The sequence below is a fragment of the Curcuma longa genome, chromosome 20 (genome assembly GCF_044706935.1).
Source record: "Curcuma longa cultivar G26 ecotype Majalengka, Jawa Barat chromosome 20, ITB_CL_G26_1.1, whole genome shotgun sequence".
In the NCBI taxonomy this organism is placed as follows: domain Eukaryota; kingdom Viridiplantae; phylum Streptophyta; class Magnoliopsida; order Zingiberales; family Zingiberaceae; genus Curcuma; species Curcuma longa.
Genome location: NC_133880.1, coordinates 12,758,002 through 12,775,304, shown reverse-complemented (window position 1 = coordinate 12,775,304; position 17,303 = coordinate 12,758,002). Strand labels below are relative to the sequence as shown.

Genomic DNA, 17,303 nt, shown 5'->3' with positions numbered 1-17,303 from the left:
TAGCTCCCACAACATTTGCTTGTTGTACTTATCTTTTTAAATTCATAAGCATTCTTATCTAGACACTAGAGTAGAGCAGCTGCTTTTAACCATCCAAAATATGTTGTGGAAGCTGCAGATAGAATTTAAGGATAATAAAGGAGTTTTTTTATTACTTCAACAATAGAGGGCAGTTTGATTTGATGGTTTCAATTTTGAAAGTGCGTTGACATATTTTTCTAATGAATCTTTAAATGGGAAGGAATTGATGGCACATCAATTTCTTAAGGAAGATCAGTCAGCAGAGTTTGCAACTCTAATAGGAAGAACATCAGAAGATGGATACAACTGGAGAGAGTATGATCAGAAGCAGGTCAAATGTGGTGAGTTTTCTCAGTGCTACTCCAAATGTACTTATCCAAGTTGTCAAGTAAAGAAAAAGATAGAGCATTCTCTCAAAGGTGATATTACAGATATCATTTATGAGGGTACTCATTGTCATCCGAAACCTCAACCAACTCATAGCTCTGGGTTTTCATCATCTTATTCAATTGAGTTGTCCACCTCAGCAATTGGTCTTGAAGCAACAATAAATGTTGAAGAGGAATCAATTAATACAGGTTCTCAGCAAGAATCCAATGATAAAAATGCTGTAAACTCGAACACAGCTATGGAGAGGGCATCACCCACATCTGATTTTACTGAGTTTTCAGATGCTCTCTCTATGTCAAAAGAAAAATGCTCAAAAGTTCCTATGAAGCATCCAGTTACTCAAGCAAATGAAGCTATACAGGGAAGAATGATGATTGGAGGTGAAGCTGAGCAGGATGATGATGATGATGGAAATAAATCCGAGCTGAAAAGAAGGTAAACTTTCCTTATTGTTTAACAAGAGACTTTTCAATATTCAAGAAACAAGAGTGTAATCTCATGTTAATATTAGGAAGGAAGAGAGCTATTTTGTTGATTCAAATACAATTTCTGGTGCACGTGAACCAAGAGTGGTTATTCAAACAGTTAGCGATGTGGACATTCTGGATGATGGATACCGCTGGAGGAAGTATGGCCAGAAGGTAGTTAAAGGAAATCCAAATCCAAGGTAATGGCGTCTCTGAGTTTTTCTCTTTTCCTCTTCTTTTTGAGAAAATGGAAGGCCAATGTCCTATAAATCTGTTAAGAGTATTAAGAAATGTGCATCGGCAATAAAGGGTGGGGGAAATTTATAAATACATGTGAAGGATGGTTGGAAGAACAACAAGCAAGTTTTAGTTGCACCAGATAGCATTCATTTGCGCCAACCATTAGAATATTTAAAGTAGCTCAAGGAAGTGTGAAAGTCAATTGTCACCTAGACTCTTCTAACATGTTTCCATCAAAAGAACCAAACAAAAAATACATGAAAAAAGAAAAAAAAAGCGTACTGAAGAGCTGTTAGGTGTCTTCTGGTGATGAAGAAAAAAATGATCCACTTGTAGATGAAAAATGAAAGCATTGAGTGAAAAAGCACAATTGTTTCTACGAAGAAGCAGGAATCAACTCTAGAAAATAGGGTTTAGTGGGATTTTGTGCTTTATGAAGGGATGGTTGATCAGGTTTTCGATAGGAATTAGGGCATTGCAAGGTTGTATCAGCTGAACTGTTGAATGGGGGCAAAATAATAACTTTGGGTGAAAGGTTGTGCCCTTTGGGGCATTGCAAGGTTGTATCAGTTGAACATATTTACAATATATTCTACAGTATCATATTGTAATGTTGTTACTGTTGTATTAGAGTAATGATAATAAGAAGAATAAAATTAAAATAATAGGAATAATAAAAACTATTAAAATAATAAATCATAGTTATTATGTTATATAGTATAATAACAATAGTTTTAAATATATTAGTAAAAGAGAATAGCAATGATAATAATAATAATAATAATAATAATAATAATAATAAACAACTAAATTAAAATTATTGTTACTAGTAGTAATAAATTAAGTTTGTCATCCTTCGTATGACTTTTGAAAATAGAAATGACATTTCTAAAGTTGCTTTTATGTAAGGTTTGAAATCTCGAGTCATGTTAGTGTTTCGATTTTTTACTAGAATGATATTATTTTGATATCATGTTGATGTTATGATGTATAGTTCCAGTGGTAAATTAAAGGTGGAAGGAGGAAAAAGATGAAGAAGAAAAAGACAACTATATAGTTAAGTTCAATGTTTACTTTCCATTTCAAATGCTATGATTTTACATTATCTTGTATAGAGACAAATTATAAAATAAAAAATAACAATATTATCTCAATTTTAACATGTCAAGCGGTGTCAAGTGATGACATGAAATGTCACTCGTCGGCATAATTGACACAATGATATAGGAGGTGCTGAGTAGTATCAAATTTTAATAACTTATCAGAATAGTTGACTGCTTCACCTGACATGGTATGAGATTTTAAATCATGCTTTTATTGTTATTTGCTTTTCAAATTTCATCTTTTCATCTTCTTATATTTTAGAATGTCATTTCACAAAAATAAGTTGACAAACACATCTTCATAAGCTTCTTTATTTTAAAAAAATGAAAATTGAAACTGTGTGAAAATCGTCCAACCAAACAGGACTTTTTTCAACCTTTTAGGGTTCACCCCTTTACCTTAGGTGACAATCACCCCAAGAGTGGTTCAACCGAGACAGCTCCATCTTCAATTTAGCTTGCCTTACGTTTGTGCTTCATGGCCGACCCAGCTAGGGAAGCACTCAACATATACTTAATCTATCCTAGATGTGACCAACTCACCACCAGCTTGACTAAATTTATCTTGCTAAAAGTTTAGTATTAAGAGTTCTTCAGATGTCTTTATTTTATGTGATTTTATTTGCACAAAGGGCAACTTGTGCATGTCTTCCATTGACCAAGCAAAGAGGTTCTTTTACTCCTTGCACAATTACAAAAGACCTTGAATCTAATTTTCACTATGTTCAAATCATAGATTTAACTTTATGTTCATTCACTAAACTAATGTTCTATGAATTATTTATTCGGCTCTAAGGCTCACTATTTCACTTTGTTTGATAACCTTCTGGGAGGTTTAACCAACCTCTTATCCTCAAACTCTTTTGTTGCCTCTTCAATTCGATGTACTAAATCTTGTCTTATATCCAAGGAATGCTTGGAGCAACTCCATTCCGTTAGATCAACTTTATGACTCCTTCCTCATTTGAGGTTGCTTATTTCATAACTAAATAATAAACTAAAATGACAATCTTCAACTAATTTGGCATCCTCAAGATAATATTATAGGCTGAGGGTAAGCGCACTAGTAGAAATTTAACTTGCATAGCTTGAGTGTGGTTTTTCACTTGTGATTACAATTAAGGTTGTTATCCCATGAGTTCTTATTCCATAGTGAAGCTTATCAAAGTCATATTTTCACCCGCCATGTCACCTCAGGAGTGGTGTCCTTCAGTTGCACTATATGTGTCCACCAACACCCTTCCCATCATGCAGTTTGTGATTTGAATTCAAATCACCAAAGCATTCTAATTATCTGAATTAGTACCCCATATCTTCCTCTAAAAATATCGAATCTCAATTGTACTTTTTTCTTCTACTTTTACATGTAAAAGAAGATGCAAAGGCTTCCTTCCAACATAAGACGAACTTATTGCAACCCCTCTAGATGTGGATGCAACATAAGTCGACCTTTAGTTTATCCTCTTTCCTTGTCCTACAAACTTGCACAAATGCTCAATCCTTATTGATTTCTCAATTTGAATCTACAAATGAATCCGTTCAACTATTCTGTCCCTATACTCCCTATGATACTAGCAATACTTTGATCTATCTTTCTTATGAAATGAAGACCTTATTGGTTGAGCTCGAGCAACTGATCTTTGATTTCCATGATACTTTAAATTGCAGGGCATTTAGTGGTATTCCTTCGAGCCTTCTCATCAACAGTGGGCATTTGTCTAACTCCCTCAGGTGCCTTTCTAACTGTCTGGAGACCTTAGTTTTAATTTTCCCACGGTAGCTGGGATCATACTCTGCAACATTCAACATAGTTGCTTGGAGTCTTCTCATACAAAAAAACAAGAGTCTAGATGATATCAAGGCAAATTTGAAGGTATTCATTAAGAAAGCTATATTTCAAGGTGTCCGCCAGCTTAATAATATCAATGATCTTTTCAAAAACTTTGAGAGAGGTCCAATGAAGTGGGCAAAACACCAATGTGTGCACCCCTACAATATTGTTGGAAAAACTCAACACATGTTCTGATGAATCTATACTCCCCATTTATTTATGCATGACCTAGATATTTCTTCAATCTTGCTCCTCAAATTTCAGCGTTATATTTCTTCCTGTGTTTTTCATCACACTCTATTCCGACCTTTAGAGCATTCTTCTCCCTCTTCCTTGGAAATTCAAACTCTTGTTCTTCATAGTCATACATTTTCTTCCAAAATGCACGAGTAGTCCTGGATCCACCTTCAAACTTTCTTTCCTTTGCAAGGTTAGGAATATCTTCCTCATTATTGTTAACACTATCTTTAGTTGTGATTTAATCGCCTGTCATGTCTCCGCGTTCACTACCACTGAATTGAATAGTTTTTTTTTTCATTTGCTAATAAGAAACCCCCTTCATCAGTCCACCCTATCCCATCCTCTAGTGCATTCTTCTCCCTCTTCCTTGTGTATTCAAACTCTGCCTCTTCCATGTTTTCCGTCTACCTTTAAGTTTTCTTCCTTTTCCTTCACAAGGTTAGGCATCTTCCTCATTATTTTTGACTTCACTTTTGAATCGCCTCTCATGCTTCCCTATTCACTAGTAAATTAAATGAAACTTCTGAGCTTATTTATTAATAATTTTGCAAGGTAGAAATTCAGACTTCCCCCTTCCCCTTCTTGCCTAATTGCAGTTTTAGTTTTTCTCCTCCTGGGTGAGCCCAATGAATTTTTAATTGACCTTGTCTTTCCTTTCCTCTTATGTCCATGCTGACCAAGTTTCAGCTGACAACTCCAATTTGTAAAGGTCATAATTGTAGTAGATATAGTAGTCTAACAGAACCTGGGTCTAGTTTGACAACCTTGGGGAAGCTAGATAGAGAAGACTGGGTTGGATAGGGTATTAGTTTTTGTTCGGCTGGGTTGACAAGAGTTCAATTGAATTTTATTGAATTCGGTACAGATGTTTGAGGTGTATGGGCGTGGGGTGGTGATTGTTGATGTGAAGCTAGGCTACAAGGCATGGTGTAGCTCGTGGGTTGATTTAGGTTGCAGTGGAGAGAGTTAGCTGAGCTTGCTCAAGGTAGCAGTTAATTGTTGCCCTGAGCTTTGTGGTTCATAGTAGGAACTCTCCAAATGCTTTTCTTGGTACCCTTCTATATCGCATTGATTCCCCTTTTACAAGCCTTGCGTGAGCAGCCGTGCCCCAGTGGTCAGGGGGCGCCATGTTCAACCAGCCTGTCCTCATAATGACAGCTCCATGTTGATCGAACATGTATCAACTTTCTGTTGATTAAGCCTGCAACACTTGGATCAGTCCTTGTCTGAAGCGTTGCCTTCTCAAAAAGCACGTCTTATCCATTTAATGGACTTTATGATCCATATATAATTTACACACGTCATTCATAAAATAGCTTCTAGTTTATCTATTTAGCTTAATATACTAACATAACAACTCTCATCTGATTTTCTTGTCCATCCTCTTTCAACTAATATGGGGAATTTTGAAGATTAGTGAGCTGGTTCTGATTTATTTTCATAGATGGAGTACTCACCGCCTCATAGGAACATCCCAGATGTACTAGTTTAAGTTTCGATGATGTTAAATTGTGACTAAATATTTTTGCGACTTATTTTTTTTTTCAGATATGTACTGATTCTTTCAACTAATATGTTTACATTCTGTTTCCAGATTTGTTGCGACTCAGCTTTATTAATATGTCCTTTTATACAACAGGAGCTATTACAAATGTACCTATCCGACATGTTCAGTAAGGAAACTAATCGAAAGAGCCTCACATGACTTGAAATCAGTGATCACTACTTATGAGGGAAAGCACAACCACGACGTGCCTAAACCAAACGCTGGTGGGAAACCACAGAACACTGCAACTGCTCAATCCTCCATCACTTCTAAACTCAGAGAAAGCCAGAATATATTCCCCAGCTTCAATGAAAATCTTGAATTTCTGAGTAACAGAGAGAATGCCACTTTCGACCACTTTGCAGAGGCCTTTCCATGCTATGATATGCTACAGTCATTGTCATTTGGATCAGTTGCTTCCAGATTTCACTGCAGAGAGCCTACTCTACCACATCCACCATCAAATTTAAACCTTAGCTCACCTTTTCAGATGTCCATTCCAAGGAGGCCAGACACTGCATTTTGTGACTATAAAGTTTATGATCATTTAAGACCAAATGCTAGTGAAGTTCATTCTCTCCATGGCCAACAGAAGCCTGTGGAAGATGGTACGAGCTCTCAGCATGATTCCTGTGCAGTAAGAGGAGAGCAGTGTGACTTGTGAATGATCTTCATAATGGGAAAATTCCCAGCTTGTTCAGCTCGTACATGAACTTTTCGTGCAGTTGATATTCCCTTACACTAAGCGAAGAAATGCTGAGGTTCGTCTCCTCATATCAATGTTTTATTTTATTTTTGTATCATAGAAGCATCATGCAGCAACAGGTTTAGTTCACATGGCTTGAAATTTGAGGAAGCAATATGTGTATTAACATGACCAAAATTGAGCGACTAGAGGGTGGTTAATTTCAGATATGTGACGTCCTTAAGTGGATGCCTCTCTCTATCAGCTAATGGAGAAGCACAAGCACGTCTCTGAAGTCCAAGCTGAAATGAGATCATTCACCAGCTTTATTTATTGTTCAAAGCTGAACCAGTACAAGGGAAGACTTAATGTTCAAGGGAGATACATAGTGCTCCATGATCATGATTGAAAATACTTTTTAAATGTAGATTAAAATGGTTATATAAGTGCAAATAAGAAATCAGACTACTTATTGAATCCCTACTTGATACAAACTATAGGGGGAAAAACACTAAAGCTTTTTGGATGCTTTGTATCTCGTGCCACACTGATAGTGAATTTTCATAAAAATTTAATTTTCCCGATTAAACATGATAGAGCAAATGTCTATAAAATTTCAATAATTTTAGACGTAATAAATTTTTTGAGAATTTTTACATATTTAGTTGACAAAACAATTTCAAAATGTAAGTTGACTATATCAATTAAAGCAGTTGATTGATCATTATTGATTCAACTATATTATGATAGACAACTTTTTATAGAAAGTGTTGGTGCATTTTAAATCATTTTGAGAAAAGGGTCAAATTGTGAGGTAAAATTTACCATTTATGAATCATTATCCTAGTTATTGGAACTCCTAGGAGAACGATTGAGTTGGTTAAAATATTTTTGCCCTTGGGGCATGTTTGAGTTGGTTACTAAGGGGTAGATTTATTGCAGTAGGCAAGGATCGAATCTCGATAAAGTCAAGGCAATGCTCTTCTTTGTAGTAGTCAATTGCAGCTTCTCGATTTATTTCCTTATATATGGTCGTGGAACTGACTGTGTGGGGCAGTTGGAGTGGTGGATTCTACTTTTTATTGCAGTGGAATTGATACAGGATAATTTGAAGATTTTATTATTATTTTTTATAATTTTTATTTTTAATAATTTTTAAAAGTTTTTTGATATTTAAAATAGTTTTGAAATTTTCTATTAGTTTTAAAAAAATTTATTTTTTATTTTAGGATATTTTAAGTCCATTTAGGATTTTTAGAATTTTAAATCTGCTAAGAAATTTTCTTTTTTATTAGGATTTTTTTCTTTATTTTACAAATTAGGATTTTGGGTATATATAAACATCTTATGAGTTGATGTTTAGGGAGAAAAAGTTTTGGTTTAATAATATTTTCGGTAGTTCCGTTTATTTTCTTATCTCTTATTATTTTTCTGAATCAACAGGTTTTAGAAACTTATTTTCGACATTCGTAGTTAAATCAACGGATCCAATATTGCCCACAGGATAATCGCTATCCTATCCAGCGTTAGTTGATATCAGAGCATTATCCACAGGATAATCGCTATCGCATTAGGCATCAGTTGGTATTAGAGCATTGTCTGCAGGATAATCGCTATCCCGCCTAACGTTAGTTGGTGTCAGAGCTCTCAAATCTGATGGATCATCACCATGGTTGTGATCATGGTCGTGATAGACAGGTTTCGGCTGAGGAAGCCTCACACCGTGGTCATAACACCCAAGATGAGATACTTAAAAATCTATAAAGACAAATCGCAAAATTATCCTAATGTCTACAACATAAGATCTTAAAAGTCGTAAGTTTTCTTATCCTAATTCTACTTCTACTTTTAAAAACTTTTATCACAATCGCGAAAGTCATGATCAAAAGGAGCGGTATGGAGATATCAAATTTTCAGTTGATCTTCCTAAGTTTATTGGTACGTTTCAAGATGAAGGATTTATTGATTGATTTAACGAAGTGGAGAGAATTTTCTATTACGAGGAAGTGCCTGATCGTATGAAAATCAAACTAGTTGTCATCAAACTCAAAGGTCAAGCTTCAGCGTGGTGGGAGCAATTGCGACGATCACATGAAAGACAAGGCAAAGCTAAGATCACAGATTGGGAAAAGATGAAGAAAAAGATAAAAGATCACTTTTTTCCTTTTGGATATACTCAATCTCTATCTCAACGACTTCATATATTGAGACAGGATGCAAATTTCCAACATGTTCTAGTTAGTGAAAAGTCACAAAATCGAAAGTCAATTATTAGGGGTGAATAAAATTGTTGGTCAGCTCACCCTCAAGATTCGTATTCTATTCAACCGTTCTCATAGGGTAACAATATATTGATTGAAGAATACATGGAAGGCGAGATCGAGGCAACTGATTATCCATTTTATGACGATGCAAATGAAGAGGAGATTGACCTAGTTGAAGTGTTGATCGAAGACCAGAAGCCCATTTTGTCCGATGCCAATCAGCAATCTAGTTCATTTGTCGACAAAGCCCAGTCTCCATCACCTCATCTTGCATTGATTCAGCGTCCCAATTTATTCAGACGAAGATAAGACTGAATCGATTGGTGAGCCAATATATGATGAGATACTTTATGATAATGATTATGATGATGATGACGTGGATGAAATTATCAATGAAGTTGGTGTGGATCTTCAAATTGAGGAAGAAACAAAACAAACTGAAGATGCTAATATGGATGAACATCAAAATTTTGACATGGATGATATTGATAAAAAGTTCAAGTTTAATCTTATGGCTCCCCCTCCTAGAAAGCTATCTCAAGATGACTTTAATGTCTTTGACTTCTATCACAATCTGCATGACCCAGACATTGAATTGGTGCCAAAGGTGAATAAGGATAAGGCAGAGGAAAAGTATGCGGAGACAGTGATAAAAGATAAGCATCACATCTTGAAGTATGACGAGAAAGATACTAACTTGAGGAAGCAAGTAGATATCAAGCAAGTCTTCGATCATTAACTTGAAAAGGATAAAGAACAACTACAAACTTCACAGATAGAAAATGAGGAATCCAAATTTGAAAGTGGAAAGGATGTTGATCTCGTTGTTCATAATTTTATACAGGATACGAATCTTAGCATATATCTTTATATGACAATTGATTGAGTCGAAACTATCCCCATAGTTCTGGGAAACAATACAAATTCTGTAGATTTCTCTAGCATTTTTTATCATAGTCAATTTGGAACTTCTCTTGCAATAAATTTAAATTCATAGAAACGTCGTTTCAGCATATGTGAAATTTCTCTAGAATGGTCATTTTCTTATGATAGCACCAAGGTAATTATTATGAGTGAGTTTCTTTGTGATCTATTGGAGTCTCCTTATGGACAGTCACGTTTGGTAACATCACGATTCCCATGGAAATTAAAGGAACTCATCACAATTAGATGCAATTTGTAAGGAAAAGCAATGCTTGAGGGACGTGACAGTGGATAAGATCAACATCCATAATGTTATACTCGTCATTGGATCAACGAAGATTCATAACGTCCAACAACTACTAGTAAATTTTATTGATTTGGTACTAGATGATTTTCTTCCTAGGCGACCACTTAACACTACTTTAAATTTGAGGACGAATTTTTTTCAACCTGGGACGACTGATGCAGGATAATTCAAAGATTTTATTATTATTTTTTGTAATTTTTATTTTTAGTAATTTTTAAAATTTTTGATATTTATACTAGTTTTGAAATTTTTTATTAGTTTTAAAATGTTTTATTTTTTATTTTAGATTTTTAAATCCATTTAGGATTTTTAGGATTTTGAGTTCGCTAATATTTTTTTTTTATTTTACGAATTAGGATTTTGGATCTATATAAATATCTTATGAGTTGGTGTTTAGGGAGAAGAAATTTTGATTTAATAATATTTTCGGCAGTACCGTTTATTTTTCTATCTCTTGTTATTCTTCTGAATTAACAGGTTTTAAAAGATTATTTTTGGCGTTCGTAGTCGAATCAATGGATTCAATATTGTCTATAAGATAATCGCTATCCTGTCTGATGTCAGTTGGTATCAGAGCATTGCCCGCAGGATAATCACTATTCCGTTCGCCGTCAGGAACTCCTAGCATACTTCATTTAAAATATCATAAATTTATTATTTTTTATAATTGAGGTATTCAAGGTTTATCAGATTAATCTTGGAAAATCCTTCTTATCAAGTTTACTTCTTAAACACAAATTATTATTTCTACTACAACTACTTCTTTCCCCAATACTGATATCTATAGTGGACTTATTAGGTTCAACCTCTATGCCACTTCTACCTACTTCGTTTCCAATAAACTCCTTACTGGTGAACTTATTAGGTTCAACCTCTGTACTATCACTTGAAAAGTTTTCAAAATTTTTTGAAGATATCAGTCCAAGGATTTTTTTTAAGGAGTAATATGAAATATTAGTAAGCTTAATCAATCAAATCGTTCTTGCTGAGCCATTTAAACTTCATGGTACAATAAATTTCCCTTACCTATTTTGCCTTGAACAAAACTAATTAACCAGCCATAGAACTTCAATGAACCTCGCTTTGATAGATGGTGTTCTCTCTTAATTCATCTATTGGATAAATTTAAAATATAACTTATGTATATTCAAAATTCAACTTTTATGATATTTATCTCATTGAGATTTGAATATTAATTTTTTATTACTCCTTTAAGTGTTTTATCACTATAATATATTCACGAGGACAACATAAATATATTTCCGTATGACAAAGGAGAAAAGAAAGATTAAATTAGTGAAAAAAGAATAAATAAAAAATATTGATAGATACAAATATTACAAATGCAATAGTGGAAATCTTGACAGATCAAATAAAAGTATCGAATGATTAAGATTAATTAGATATTTAATAAAAATGATTAAAATTAATTAGATACTTAATAAAAGAGGAAGAAAATCGAGAATTAAAACTTCTACAATGCAAAATCCCAGAGAAAGACACTCTTAGCTGTTTTTTATTTGTGCAAAGATGAGAGTGAGAATATTTATATATAGAAAGGGATTTATTAAAGAAAGATACTCTTAGCGGTTTTTATTTGTTCAAAGATGAGAGATGAGAATATTTCTACAAAGGGGTTTATTGTGAAGCAGATTAGGCACAGATTAAATATTGGAAATATTTTTAGCTAATGAAACAATCAACTGAATGTGTTTTTTAATCGATTGAAACTTGAGTGGACTAGTTCATTGACTTAGGATAAATAAAAAGGGAACAAAATGTTTCTTTTCGCCTTTGTAGGTAAACAAGTCGATCAATCATTTATTAATATGAGAGCAGCAGTTGAGTAATGTGTCATTTAATTGAAACGAGAGCAATCGACACTAATGCTTACTCAAGAAATAACTTTATTATTACAATGAAAAAATTAATTTGTTAACACAGTTGATCTCGAAGGTTGTGCAAGAACAACCAATGGATGGAAGATTGAGTCAATTGACGGAACAATTAAGCGTTAACGATTAATTTATTACAATAGTGAAATTTGAGAGAAAAACACCCGTACTATTAGATTTATTGGACAAATTGAAGAAAGACCACATTCATGACTAATTAGATCCAAAGCTCAAATATCCAAATTAACAAAAAAAAATGTAAATCCACTAGTGTACTCCTAGGATCCACAACAATACAACAATACATTCATATCTTAAAATCTAAATTTAAATTTGTGTAAGTGTGAATTTAAAATCTCACCAAGATACAGTTAGAAAGGTAGGAGGATTACATGTTCTGTTTGGATCAGAGCATAGGTTGGATGAACAACAATCCATTTTAAAGGAGAAATAGAGATATTAAAAAACTATTACATTAGATTCGACACAACGAGCAGAGATGATATTAAATTTGGACTGAATATGTCACATTAACAGGAAAAAGGAAACGAATATTTTTTGTTGATTCAAGTATAAACGAACCGGTCAAAAGGAAGCCAGTTGGGAGGGAAAGGGGTGAGCCCGGTGAAAATTTTATAACTCCTTCCACTTATAATAATGGAAAATTTGCCAAATTATAAAAAGAAAAAGGGGGAGACTATGATGTTGAGATGGTGAAATTATCTAGAGCATTCTCCACCTTCATCATTGAAGAAGCTGAAAGCATCAACTGAACTCAAACTGTGAGGAAAGTGAGCGAAAGACACTTCCACAAGACCCTGAAACGAGAGACGAATCCTCATTGGCTGATCGTGCTGTGCTAAAGAATCAAGAGCTCAGTGGAGACACAGAGAACTCACGGCTGTAAAAGTATTCTACTAATAATCCTTTCATTCCATAGACCCAGTCTATTTCATCATTCTATACTGTGAACCAAACAAACAGGTTGGAGCTACATGGAATGGATGCTTGCTTTCCTAACTGATGTCTGAGAAGCCATAATGTTGTATTCAGTCATAATGCCTAACTGAAATGAATATACAACAATAGGCAACTTTGAAGAGGGGTCATGCTCGTATTGTTCATTGCAGTACTGTTGTGAAAAAATTGCAAGATCTCTTCGAGTGAACACTGTGAGACCTTCTACTAAATAGGTCAGGATCACTCTACATACACAAATTGATTTGCAACTTGCACCTTAGAGATATTTGCTCATGTTTACTATTGAAAATAGCAACTGATGAGAGGGCACTTTGATGGTGATGAAGCAGCAAAAGAGAAATGCAGAGTAGAATGATTTCACAATATTGCTATTAGTGTCATAGAGGATCTTTGCCTTCATTCTTACTGTGTTGAATCCAAGTAGCATTTGCCTTATACAGGAGAAGGTAATCAGCTTGTATATCTCAGGTCCATCAATAATGCTGCCTGTTCAAGATAGCATGTCAAACAAACAATGTGACGACGTATTTCAACTAAAGGGGAAATTACAATGCTAGTTCATAAGATGAAAATGCTCTTTCTTATATTGAGATAAGGAATCTAAATTGCATGACAAATTCACACCAATGTAGGACACTGCATATTGGCTCATTCAGAGATGCACTTAGTTTACTTGGATGGAAAGATAATAGGAAAATAACAAGTAAAATGCATTCCATGTTTCCTATTTTTCACTCCAAACACAATCTCCCCTTGCTTCACAACATATATCAACAAAAGAACAAAGGGATGAAACCTGACCAATTCCCTCCCCCCCCTCCTCTGAGAAAAACAGAATGCTCATTTGCACCAACAAAGGAAGTGCTCTTGCATGAAATGGCAGATGAGAAGTTCTTTTAGCACCTTGATTCAACAAAAGCCGCCAGGGCGAAGCCATGTAGCAAAGAAACATGTATTTAAAGCTAAGAATCAACTGCCCTTCTATCTTTCCTATGCATCTCACTATCTCCTTATTCTTTTTTAAAACTGAATGGCATTCAGTAAAAAGTTTGTTCTGCACTCTGGTATTGCACCAGAGCTTTGACCTGGGCATTTAAGTAGGATTTCTGAGAAGAACTTTTGAGGGCCTCAGAGCCGAGCACATCTTCAAGGACTGAATTATTTTACTGATTGGATCATGCACATATGGCTAAGATAAAAAGTGTATGCCGCATCCTTCATAAAAAAGAAAATAAATGTGGGCCTAGAACTATTTCATATAAAGTAATTTTGAAGCTCATTAAAGCACCACATTATCTAGGAAAGAAAACAGGAAATATGGTTGTTGATGACTCAATGCCTTTGGAGATGTCAACATGAATTGCTGCACAAAGATATTGCATAAATCCATTCATCTTCGTTGGAACTAAAATAGAACACTTTTTCCATGATATGAATTTGCTCAGTTTTAAGTTGCAGTGTAAGAAACAAATTGTTGGATTAGACAAAGTGAAACACTCTATCCAACACCAACACAGCTTAATAAGCCAATGATGTCCCCCACAAAAATATAAAACTTAAAGAGTGCGTAAACTTTCTTTCAAGCAGGAAGGATGAAACACAATCCTCCGTGGAAAGAAAGGTGTGCTTAATGCTTATTAGAAAGCACAATGTGGAATATGCAAGGTAAAATATTATCATTTGAAAAATAACAAAAATACATTTAGCAACACACAAACTCAGCTAAGATTAAAGAAAACATATTTGTTTATTTAAATAAAAGCAGTCCAAGTATAATCCCAATTGTACAACAATCATTTGAGACAGAGACCTACTTTTGGAAATGCCGACTCAAGACTTTCGCTATATTGGTATTTTTAGCATAGGCTAGTATATCAACATGAACAAAGTCAAAATTTTGTTTGACAACAAGGCATTGGATTAGTACCTCGTGCACCAACTAATCAACTGAGATGCCTCAGTAGTTTATTCCCTGTTTAATGTGTGAAATCAGCATGTGTCTAAAGATGTCTAAAGATGTGTTTAAGAATTTTTACAACATTCGTTGAAAGTTTTGGGAAACAAACCATATAGCATCTAAATGTTGCAGATAAAATGTTGAGTGCTCTTAAATAGTTAAATTACCTGTCTGATGTCATAATATTTCCCATAATCTGAGTTCAAAAAAACTCTTCTAGGATTTTGAAATGGAATAAGATAGCATGTACTTCAAAAACTAATCAAGAGAATCTCTGAGGTGTACAGTATGTTGTCCCCAGTTTCAGTATATAGTTTCTTATTGTTGCAAATGCAGCAAAACCTAGTTAGAATTGCAAGTCAAGCGACAGAAAAAGGAATCCAATTTGCATAATCCTTTTGGAAAGATCAGGAAGAATATAAACCAGATTTTAACATTTCAACTTTTTTTAATTCACAATAGAGTTTCTTATTGTTCCAGTAATATAACAAGGTGCATAAAGGCATACCTGCAGGAGTAATTATTAGATTCAATTTTGTATTGCTGAGAACTGAATGATCTCTCTCTTAATAGTCTCCAATACGTTTAATATCCATGGAGCTATGGTTCACCAGGCTTCCAACTCTCCAACACCTTCAACAACACCCGTGGAGGCAGCTTTCTTTACCCAAAATTCTTCGACTTCAATTTCCGTAATCTCATCATTAGTCCAATTCCTAATCTCCTCCCAGTCTTCCCCAATCCCAGACTCAAACAGGTTAGCAAAATCATCATCCTCATTGCCTTCTTCCTCATCCTCGTCGTCATCCTCTCCCTCTTCCACAGAGTCAGAATGGTCACTGTATCCAACATCTTCTCTCCTCTCCCTCCTCATCTTCTTCCCCTCCCTAACCAACTCCATCAACCTCTTCTTCTCCTCCAGCAGCTCATCCTCCACCAACAGCTTCCCCTTGTCGTCATAAGCCTCCATCAAGAACACCGAGTGGCGCACCCCCTTCACACTCACGTAGAACAACTCAGGGTGGCGGACCAGCAACGCCCTAAGCCGGTTGGGCAGGCCGAAGTCCTTCCTCAGGTGCGTCAAGTGGTCCACCAGGGTGCGCTTCTCCACCGTCATTCCCAGCACCTCTCGCACCACCGCGCACGCCCTCTTCTCCGCCTCTTCAGGCGACAACCGCCGGCGCTGTTCTTCTCCTTGATCGGCCGTAACCGGATAGGGGGAGACGTCGGGCATCTCGCGGAGGCGAATTAGGTAATCACGGTGACGGCGCTTGAGATGGAGGCCGCGGCGAAGGGGGAGGTGCTTAAAGCGCGAAGGGCGATCAATGATGGGGCGGCGGTCCTCGCAGGACAGAGGCGGGCGGAAGGAGGGAAAAGGGACGGCGAGGGCGTCGTCCCAGGCGACGAGCTGCAGTGCGCGGCCGTAGGAGGTATCGACGGTGCGGAAGCGGTCGGGGTGGGAGTTGCAGAGACGCGAACGGAAGTTGGGGGGGAGGCCAAGGTCAGGGGCGAGGTGGACGAGCTTGGAGAGGACGAGGGAGCGGCGTGGGGAGAGCATGAGGAGACGTTGGAGTTTTGAGGCAAGGGCAGAGGTCAGGTGGGAGCGAGCAAGGGACTCGCGAGCGGCGAGATCCTCGGCGGCAGGGGTGAGGGCAACGGAGAGGAGGTCGGAGGGGGAGCGGAGGAGGCGGAAAAGGGCTGGGTAGCGGAGGACCATAGAGAGGAGGGAGCGGGAGGGGGGAAGGCCGAGGTAGGGGCGGCAGCGGGAGAGGATGCGGAGGGGGAGGAAGTGGCGGGGTTTGGAGAGGAGGAGGGTCTTAAGTTTGCGGGCGAAGCGAAGGCGGCTGTGCTTGGATGCGTTGCGGTCGAGCGGGGGGAGCGGACGATCTTGGAGGAGGAAGCAGCGGTGACGGTTAGAGGACGAGGAAATTTCCGTCCGGTGGTGGTGGTGGTGCGGTTTGAGAAGGAAGTGGAGGAGGATCGAATTGAGAAGGAAGTGGAGGAGGATTGAATGACGGTGGGCGGGAGGAAGGAGGACTTGAGAAATGGGGAATTGCAAGGGTCCGCACTCAATATCGGTGGTGGGGTGAGAACGGGAAGAGCAACGAGCGCCATGGCCTCCGGAGAAGAGGTACACACGACTTCGTCGGAGTCGGACGCTTGCTATTCGGCGACAGAGCAAAGGGAAAGATAGATATTAGGCACTCAGACAAAATTTCAAAGTGCACCGCAAAGTTCATCTAATTATTAAATATATCCTAAAGATTCAGTATTATTAAAATCTTTCTATCAAACCGCGGCCTCTGAGGTTACGGTGTTAAGATCTTCGATCTCAGATAGAGATTCAACCGCAACTCATTACACCGACGGCCATCCCAAAATTAATAAATCTGGATATCAATTGAAATTACTATTTTAGCAATTGTTGTTTATACCCGTTGTTGCGTGTCTC

General features: G+C 36.7%; 1 protein-coding gene and 1 pseudogene across 1 annotated transcript in view; one reads left to right on the top strand and one right to left on the bottom strand.

The window, feature by feature from the left end:
* LOC141813068 (uncharacterized) overlaps positions 1-7,060 on the top strand; it is a 45,094-nt gene extending 38,034 nt beyond the window's left edge. Inside the window, exons 3-6 of the mRNA XM_074700969.1 lie at positions 242-362; positions 453-846; positions 923-1,078; positions 5,932-7,060. Of these exons, the coding sequence (XP_074557070.1) occupies positions 242-362; positions 453-846; positions 923-1,078; positions 5,932-6,502 (1,242 nt within the window). The 3' untranslated portion in view covers positions 6,503-7,060. The remainder of the gene's footprint in view (positions 1-241; positions 363-452; positions 847-922; positions 1,079-5,931) is intronic.
* A 5,333-nt stretch (positions 7,061-12,393) lies between these two features.
* LOC141813893 (protein WHAT'S THIS FACTOR 1, chloroplastic-like) lies at positions 12,394-16,987 on the bottom strand (annotated as a pseudogene).
* Between the last annotated feature and the right edge of the window lie 316 nt (positions 16,988-17,303).